Raw genomic sequence first — 9,808 nt, forward strand, 5'->3', positions numbered from 1 at the left:
GGCTGAAAGTGACGGCAGCACAATGTCCTCTGGGAGTTTATCACAAGCCTACACACAAACACACACACACACACACACTCACACACACACACACACACACAAACACACACACGTAGCCATGAGCAATCAAGGATCAGTAAACCAGAGAAAGTCTCTTTCCTGATGTGTGTCTGTGTGTGTGTGTGTGTGTGTGTGTGTGTGTGTGTTCATGACAGATGTCTTCTTAACTGTACTAATGTAAACCACTTCAGCCACTGCCCAGAGCTACACACACACAGACACACACAAAAGCTCATAGGACATGTACACTGTAGGTCCAGTCCACCTGAAGGCAAATAAAAGGAGGCTGAACACACACAGAGAGAGAGAGAGAAGAGAGAGAGAGAGAGGAGAGAGAGAGAGAGGAGAGAGAGAGAGAGAGAGAGAGAGAGATGAGAGAGAGAGAGAGAGACATTAACTCAATGCAGATAAAACCATTGTCTTAAGTAAACCAAAGAGCATCTCTTATGTAAAGTTTCTAAATTTTGATATTACCCGTCACTGTAAATACACTTAAACTCAGGAGCTTTGAAGGAGACGAAAACAGCAACAGCACGAGCCGCCGAAGAGTCAAACTTTGGATCAACTCCAATTTGAAATTCTTCTTTATAGATTATTTTGGGCATTTCGACTTTGTTTTGGAAGTTGAAAGGAGAGGAAGACGAGGATGAAGGCTGGAGGAAAAAACAAGAGACGTGTCTGGGAACAGATCTGTTTTTGGTTTAGATTTTTGGTTTCACATCAGCAGCTGAGTCAGCCCCTTGGGTTTGGTTACAGTGACAAGAGGAGATCTGCAGATTTACTGTGAGGTATCAGTTCTATGCATCATTTAATGGCAGAGAACCGTTATTTCCTAAAGTACAGACCTCATTTACTAATGTGAGAATATAAATAACAAAGAACAGAAGAGGTTTACGTCCAGTTTAGGCTTTTCTGGCTGTTTTAAGTCCAAAGACTCAACTTCAATAAATGAGTGGATATGAACTTTGTGTTTAACATCGAGTATATCTATACAAGTGCATTTATTTTTTACATATAGTTATTTAAAGATTGCTTGTTGGGGCAAATCAAATTCATTAAATGTCTGATAAGTAGAACAAAATTTATTATGAGCTGTAATGTATGATGGTGTTAATGAAGGAAGGAAGCCGGGTAGGAGGTTTATACATGTTGAGTGTTTCTGGGTGAAGCTTCGTGGGTTTTAACTCCCGGATGGAAAATTAAACCTTGATGGATACTAGGGTTTGATGTGGAGTCTGTTCAGGAACCATCAAAACAAGTTGGGGGATCTCCACCCTTTCTATTGAGTCATGAATGATTCACGGCAAAACAAGATAATTACAGATTTGGCCTGCAGAGAGGTTTCAGTTGAAGTTAGACTCTCGGCTGCTTGATAAATCCTTATCCTTTAGAATCCTACACCTGTGTTAGTCTCTGCAAACCATCACCTGTGAACCAGAAGACCATCAAACACATTTCGTCTCAGAGGGGGAATTAAGGGAAACCTCCTGAGATCAATGAGAGCAGATGCAGAAGCTGTCAAATCCATTTTCAAGAACCTGTCCTGCTTGATGTGAACCGACAGGATTTCTGCCTCAATGGCCGCCCATTGGCTCGCCATTATTTCTCTATTAAATAATTTGTGATTTCAAGCGGAGCACTGCCCACGACACACTGAGCTTCTCTTTCAGTTCTTAACGACTAAGCAGAATAATACCATGTGCAAAGTTTGACAGTGTCAAAATGAATTTGGCTTTTTATTTCCTTGTATTTTGTACATAAAGTTTATAATTGCTCAGTTTTTTTGGGCACAGCAAAGCCTTGTGGGATACCACTTCCACCAAAACTCCACAGTGACACAGCGATCTCTCTGCCTGTCCCTGCTGTGTGAGGCGTCTGTGCTGTATTTTACTAACCTGTCACTTTCTCAAGAAAAAAACAAAACAGTCCCTCATTAACAATCCACCGCCATGAGTGTGTTTGTGTGAAAGAGAGGGAGACAGAGAAGAGAAGAGAAGATGACAGAAGAGAAGAGAAAAGATGAAAAGAGGTGTATTCGGCTACTGAAGTTACTCTGAGCTCTTTTTTATTAAAGACCAGGCTCAGCGAAACAAACAGCACCTGAAAAACTTCAAGTCTCCCAAACAGCTGTCGGACTTCACACAGACAGACGGCGACAGGAAGGGAAACACGCAGACGAACGGTTGAAATGGATTAACTGACAGCCGAGCCGGCAGAGCGACAAAGACACACAACAGACGTTTCAACGATTCAATGCAAGTTGGACTTTGTAGAAATTATTTCCAAGGAACGGAAGAAGCTGCAGATGTGACCTGAGAGAACCAAAAACCATCTCAACATTGAAGAGACTGCAGTTGTGTTTGTTTTAATATCAGTGTGCACAAGGCTGAGTTGTGCGTTCGTGTGGTGTTGAAATAATCTGACAAATTAGTTCCAGAAAATTCCAAAGAAATCGTAAAGTCTGCGAAGATTTTGCTACACAAGCTGCTCCACAGCTCGGAATAGTAGTTTCTAATGTTGTCAGATGTTCCTTCAGCTCCTTTGTTAATATATAAATATTGTGATGAGCTGTCAAGGTGTTGTTTGAACCCTCCAGACACACAAATACATTCTGTTTACAGCGTCCAGGTTCTTTCCCAACATTCGTCTTCAAAGCACATGGACACACTGAAGCTGGACATTCTGAGGAGCATGTGACTGAACAGTAAACAACGGCTTCTAAGAGACGCACAGAAACCTCTATACATGTAAATGAGCTTTAAGTCTAAAAAATGCAATGGTTAGTGAAGACACAACAGCTGGAATACGGTTGACAAAACCAACAATTAGGGATTAGGGAACACTTTCTACACATTGAAATGAAGGGGGGTTAAGGCCGAGACCCAGGGTTACGTATGACGACACCAAAGACGATGACTATGACGATGAAGATGACGATGAAGATGACAGGTGAAGCTCAGCTCGTGGCCGGCCGGTCATAACTCACCCTTCTCAGCGCGCCCCATGTGAGCTGCGTCCGGTAGAAGCAAAGCAGAGAATAAGAAGACAGAATTAGATTGGAAGCCATGCACAGGTCAACACATGCACATTAGGAGAAAAAGCCCTGGACCCAATCTGCTGTCTAAGCACAATGTTTTCCATGATCACAGGAACATGCCCTGTAGATAAATCAAGCGGATAGCACTAGCCAGATTTTCCAAATCATGATTAACAATAAAGTTTACGGAGAAACTGTCAGAAGGGGAAGTACAAAGAGTGTTTTTAAAGTTTGCTGCAGGTCATTAGCAGCAACACACACACAGTGGGAAGAAACTCACTGCTTTAGTAGGAAGCCATGTTGTCATAAAACACAGAGCGTATAAAAAACGCATTCAGCCCTCTTGGAAATGTTCATGTTTTTTATTGTCCTATCGTCTTTACTGCAACATGAGAGAAGTCTGGCTTCTCCTTAAAAGAAAAAGGGGATCTTGTAAAAAAAAAAAAAAAAAAAAGCTGTAAACATCCTTTGCAGAAATGGCCAAGTTTTAATGTGCATGCAATTTAAGAGGGAGAAAAGGGACCAGGGGCCTCAGAAATGATCTGCAATAAAAGTAAACACCTCCCAATAAATGTACAAGCTCTCGTTTAGCACAAATTGGTATTTAAAAAAAGTTGTGTGTGTGGACAACTGTAACTTTAACCTTTGACCCACACATGTCCGACCTCAACCTTTCACCTGACCCCTGTGATGACCCTCAAAATAATGGTTTTCCCAAGACTGTCGTCACCTGCCTGCGTCTGTTAATCTCTCACACAACACAACACACATATCAGCCATGCCTGCATTATATATACCATTATCATCATCACACACAACTACACAACTGGTGCTGAGGCCGCTCACATCTGTGTGAGTGTGAGTCAGTGAGTGTGTGCGCACACTGTAATGTAATTAATCAGCTGAGAGTGTTGATTACTTAATCTGTCATTAGCCAGCCGTGTGTGTAAGTGTGTGTAAGCGAGTGTGTGAGTGTGTGTTTGTGTGTCTGTGTGTGTGTGTGTGTGTGTGTGTGAGGTAGCAGTGTGTTTCAAGCCCCCTCCTTGTACCGACAGCTGTGACCAGAGCCAAACAGGGCAGAGCGGAGATTGATGATATTGGACTAATACCATCATTCATCCGGGATGTGATATTTCAGGGATTCTGGATTTGTTTGGGATGTGCTGCCTCCTTCATTTCCACTGGGACTGTGCCACCTTCTTGCTTCACTTCATACTGGATGACTTATGATGATTTACATCCCTCATCTACCAGTGTGTAAAGGTTAATCCTGGCCACAACAGTCAGGATATTCACATCTGTCTCTTTTAAAGTAATTTGTGCAAGTGGAAATGTTGCATATTAGCTATTGCCAAATGCTCTTGAATCTCAACACTTTCCAAGTTGATATTTCGTTGGTGCCTTTTCTACGTGTACAACACCTCTTTTTCATCCCTAGATATTTATGTCTGCGTGTTAGAACTGTCATTGCAGTGAATTCTGCAATAAGACAATATTCTGCTGTATTCTCACATGGGCTCACGCTGACTCTGACATTTCACATTGGGGGGGGGGGGGGCTGGAAGGAAAAGTTCTGGGAAATGTTTGGAGCAACTGACTCGGCCCTCTAGATAATTTCGGGAGATTAAGAGTTCAGTGCATGTCTAAAATCAGCCAATTAAGTGTCTTCTACACCAGAAAGCCCCGAAAAATTAAAGAACAAAACCTCTGGTTGAAGTCCAGGCCGAGACTCTTGTTTCTCCTACTCTATTCGCCATAATTGCTGATACACAACACCACAGGGTGATTGTATCTCAGCACAGTCAAGATTAATTACATTAACAGTCATCGTATTTAGGAAGCAGCCGTTACATCAGCGTGCAAAAACAAAGGGACATTTTTCTTTTACCATGTGCTGAGTCCCAAATAACCCACAGACTCACAGCACAATTAATGACTTCTTTTAAACTTTACTGAATCGGGGGGGAAAAGAGGAGTTTTTTTCTTACACAACTCAAAATGTTCCTTCACCAGATGCAGCAAAGTAGAAGCGAAGCAATGTTGCGAGGCCGAAAAGTCTAAAAAGGAAACTCTGTGATTTACGAGCATCGCTGGTGTTCGGTTAATTGTGGGATCTTGTCGCGTCCTGAAATCCACAGATTCGCACAAAAAGAAGCGCGTGTTTAAAAAGAACACACATCCAGTGGCTAGCACGACACCCTGTTGTGTGGTTGAGATGTTCTCCTGACAGGTCGGTGTGTCAATCATGCTCCGTCCTCCGTGTTGCTCGCTCTTCGAAACTCTCTGACAACTTAACCTAAGTCGCTGTGTGTCGCTAATGCATTTCTCATCCCCCTCCAACTCACACACACACACACACACACACAGACACACACATGCTAATGGGGGATTAGCTAATGAATTCTCTCAACAGATTAATTACATTGCTTGTGTGCGCTCAGACTTCATCCCCAAACGGCAGAAGAAATGAGCCAGGACTTTTCAAAGAGATGGGTTTGTGTGTTTTTTTTTCCTCTCCCCAATTTTCTTTTTTAAATCTATCACTGAATTGAAAATGCGTAGAAGCAGATTGGCTCTGGGCAAAGTGGCGTTTTATTTGAAGAAGAAGACATTTAGACGGATCTGAGGGAATGGCGGCGAGAGGAATTACTTTTAACGAGAGAGTAAATAAAAAAACGGGCCTTTGATTTGACGCCATTTTAACATGGCATGAGTAGAATGAGGCGTTTTTCTAAAAAGTCCAAATGAATGGCGAACATTTCACATGCTCGTCTGAGTTACCACTGTCCTCCGCGGGGCTTCAAAGCATCGGCCTCCCTCTTCCTCTGTAAATGAGAGCAACACACATTCTCACATGCACACACACACACAAACACACACACAAAAAAGGCATGACAGAGAAACACACACTGACACACACTGACACTCCCTCCTGCCGTTTTCACAGTCTCTTGAGTGGAGGAGATGCCCACGGCCAAAAACCAATGGTTGCACTTCTTGTTATGTTACTCCCTCTCCTCCTCTCCTCCTCTTTCACACTATCACTCTCTTCCTCTCGCCTTTCTCTGGGAAAACAGACAATTTATTTTTTTGTCAGCTTCCAAATGGAGCAGGAGAGTAATTATAATTAAACCAACTTGGTTCTAATGCTCAGAAATACTAAAATAATTTACGATTATAATTAAACCGGCTCAGTAGCCTCCTTCTAATTCGTCTGGAGACGCTAATGGAAAACAATTATTTCTCTTCATTAAGATTACAGACGCCGGGAAATCTGTGTCACAACTCGATCAGAGAGGAGACACATTTAGAAAGTTGTCAAATGATCATGAAGTCAGTCGTCGACTTCCTCAGCGATAAAAAGCCAACAGCCTCAGAAACGGCACAATAACAATAGATGAGAGGGAGACAGACATATTTACATAAACGCCCATAATTTACAGTTTCCCTTTGTAAATGGGGAATTAGAGGATAACGACAGAAATGAGGCAGATCCAGAGACGACGTGTCAACGCAGACTTTCACATTCCTGCTGCTCACGCATCCTGTCAGTGACACAGGAGGCTGCTGGTGAGCCGTGAAGACACACGTTTGATTCCCAAAGTGATTTCCTCTCATCGGCTACTTATTAAATCGCCACTTTTTCTCAGCGACGGGTCACGATGGCTGCGTTATTGATCTCTGCCCATTAACCCCGTCAGCCTCATCACTTACACACATCGTGGTGAAATGATTGGATAAAAGTGCTGCTACAGAAATGACCGATCCACAGAATCCCCCCCCCCCTCCCAGCGCTCTGCACCAAGATCTTCTTGGATTCACAGCATGAGGCCATTTATTCCTATAAACTGGTTCCTTTCATTGCAATTAAACAAAACATGTTCCCCCTAAATTGCTTTACTGCTGCTTGCTTTTTGAAACAAATTAGATATATTTATATTTGTTTTATTCTGCAAGAGGAAAACAACTCTTTTACCCCCGTCCCCACACTAATGACAACCCTCCTCCCACTCTATGTTAATGCAGCATCAAGCCACTAGCATTTACTTGCAAATTAACAGCACTCTAATTCCCAGAGAGGCCTCCAACAAGAAATTCCACACAGTCGTTACCCACAGGACCAAATGGCTGCAAGGGAGGAGGGGGTACTGGGGTAGTTACACACGGGGTATGTAGACGCTGTGTAGGGGGGGGGGGCAGTCAAACAGCTCACAGATGAATTGGTAATTAATGTGTAATTTCTATGCAAATCATTGACAGGCCGGAGCCGGGGAACAGTGGAGCAGAAAACGACATTGTTTCACAGTTTCTGGTTATTTCCAGAACTTAAATGGAGCGTGATGTGTCCTTTATTACATCCGGACGTGGCCCGAGTGCGAGCTTTTGGAGGTCAACTTGGAAAACAGCCGTGTGTATGTGTGTGTGTGTGTGTGTGTGTGTGCGTGTGTGGAGTTCAACAGCTGAATACGGAAATAAAGCCCCACGCAGACACAGGTATATGAGTTTGCGTGACTTGTAGGGAGACATGTAATGTGTGTTTTTTCTCTACGTGGTAACTTCCTCTGCGAGTTCCTTTATCGGACTTTTGCAAACGCACGGTCCCGTCACAGCACCGGGCACATGCACTCACCGCTGCGGGGTTTTCTCCCTGCACCGTGCGTGTTTCTGCAGACTGGACTCTCCAGTCCTGCAGCGAGCATCCCCGCAGAAAAACACGCAGCGGTCATTTCACGCATTCTGAATACCCAACACCCCGGATCTCCGCAGATTCCCTCGCTTTACACTTTTATCACGCGATGAAGTCCCAGGAAATAAAAGTAACCGCTCTCGCTTTTCCTCCAACAGGCGATCGGCGTGCACGCTATTTCCCCAGCCATTAGGTTTTAGTGCGTAAAAGCGCAGATAAAAGTTGGAGCACGGATCGTTCGGTTCACAGAGAGCGAGGAGCTCACGGACGAAGCGAAGCGACCGCTGCCTCACGCACAAGAGCAACAGCCCTCCAGTCCTCTTATTACACCACAATCATTATATATAATTAAGCATATACATGAAGAGTGGCTGCACGTGCATTTAAATGAGAATAACGGTTGGAATGAACTCTTCTCGGACGCAGCGACATGAGAGGATCGCGGAGTTAAAAACACCACAAAGTGCAGGATCGTTACAATAAACACGTTTGATACACATCATCCATGGGACGTGTACATGTGTATTGTGGCTTTTACGCAGCGATCGTGCACACAGGCAACTTGTTTTTTCTCCATCCACGCGCTGCACGGATGAAAAGTGGACGATGTTCTCCACGCACAAGATCAACACTCCTCTTGTGTGTTCTTATAACAAATGTTATTATAGCATCACGATATATAAGAGAAGAGACGAATGTTGTGTGTATGATCGCGGCTGCAAGTGAATGCACCTTGGATCGTTGGGCTCTTTCAAAATCCTATCAGCTGTTTATTAGCGTTTAGACAGAGTCCTGCGATGAGAACGTGAAGAGTCAAATAAGTTCTAAACCTTTAGGATTATAACAAAGTTCGCAGTCTGCGCCACGATCCCCGTGTTGGTCATCGGTTCGATAGAGAGCCGAGCATCTCACACGGGCTCGGATAGTGGAGACACACATTCTCGCGTTGTAATTGCAACAAAATAACACAATCTAACACGCAGAGAAAGTGCGCAAAAGGCTACAATTGTACGTTTCCAACGCAGAGGCTAACTTTTTCCTTTATTTCCTCCCGCACCTAAACACACCTGTGAGGAATGCATGAGCAGAGAGGAAGAGAAACGAACCAACTTCAAACCCCGTGCGTGGGAAACATTGCGGGGCTGTGTTTGCGTGTTGTCGTACCTGTCGGCATCTGCGTGGACACCGTGGAGAGGTGAAGGACCAGAAGAAGAACAAGTCCCAGACGTTCACGGGAAAGTGTATCCATGTTTTCAAACGTGGCCCGAGTCCGTGACAGTCTCCCCCCCTCCCACCCCGTCCGGAACAAGCGAAAAAGGGGAATCGAACAAGTAAAAAAAAAGTTTGCTCTTCACTCCTCTTCCTCCTTCACGGGTCTCTTTCTCTCGCTCTTCCTCTTCTTCTTGTTATTCCTCCCGTGGAGTCGGACGCTCCATTCTCTCCTTTCTGCGCTTTCTCGTACGCTTCTTTTTTTTTCTCGCTTCGTTGCGGGCTCCCGCGGACCCGAGTGAGGGAGCGCGGGCACGAGAGGGAAAGAGAGAGAGAGCGAGAGAGAGAGAGAGAGGGAGGTGTGTGTGTGTGACGTCACGAGGCAGGAGTCCGCTTCACAAACCAGATTAAAAGAAACAAGGTGTCTCGAAGCGAGGATTCGTTGTTTTGTCCGGTTTGTGCGTTTTTCTGTCGATATATTCAGAAGTCACTTTATTTCACATCATAGAAATAAAGATCATAGAAATCCCCACATCTGAGGAAGAGTTCACCCAGAAAATTAAAGTTCTCTTTTCTCTTTAAAGGGATAGTTCACCCAAAAATGAAATTTCACTCATCATCTCCTCATCGCTATGCTGATTGAGGGGTGGGATTAAAAATAATAAAATAATAGTGTGTTTCATCTGAAGTGTATGATTGTGTTTTTTCTTTTTATCGTAGAACGAGGCCAAACTGGACAAACCAAACACCTTTTGGGTTTTTATAACAACTGAAGCTGCCACAGGTTCTCTATCTTGTTTTGGAAGGGGAGGGTG

General features: G+C 44.0%; 1 protein-coding gene across 12 annotated transcripts in view; it reads right to left on the bottom strand.

Annotated features, from left to right (window-relative positions):
• Positions 1–9,064, bottom strand: part of ptprk (protein tyrosine phosphatase receptor type K) — a 90,177-nt gene extending 81,113 nt beyond the window's left edge. For 11 of the 12 annotated variants that reach the window (XM_062411370.1, XM_062411369.1, XM_062411364.1 and 8 more), the window contains exons 1-2: positions 8,949–9,064; positions 3,047–3,070 (exon numbers count right to left, since the gene is read on the bottom strand). In XM_062411370.1, coding sequence (XP_062267354.1) covers positions 3,047–3,070; positions 8,949–9,033 — 109 coding nt within the window. In that variant the 5' untranslated portion in view covers positions 9,034–9,064. The remainder of the gene's footprint in view (positions 1–3,046; positions 3,071–8,948) is intronic. The other variant, XM_062411363.1, reaches the window with a different exon arrangement.
• Between the last annotated feature and the right edge of the window lie 744 nt (positions 9,065–9,808).

This window comes from Platichthys flesus, chromosome 18 (assembly GCF_949316205.1).
Source record: "Platichthys flesus chromosome 18, fPlaFle2.1, whole genome shotgun sequence".
NCBI lineage: Eukaryota > Metazoa > Chordata > Actinopteri > Pleuronectiformes > Pleuronectidae > Platichthys > Platichthys flesus.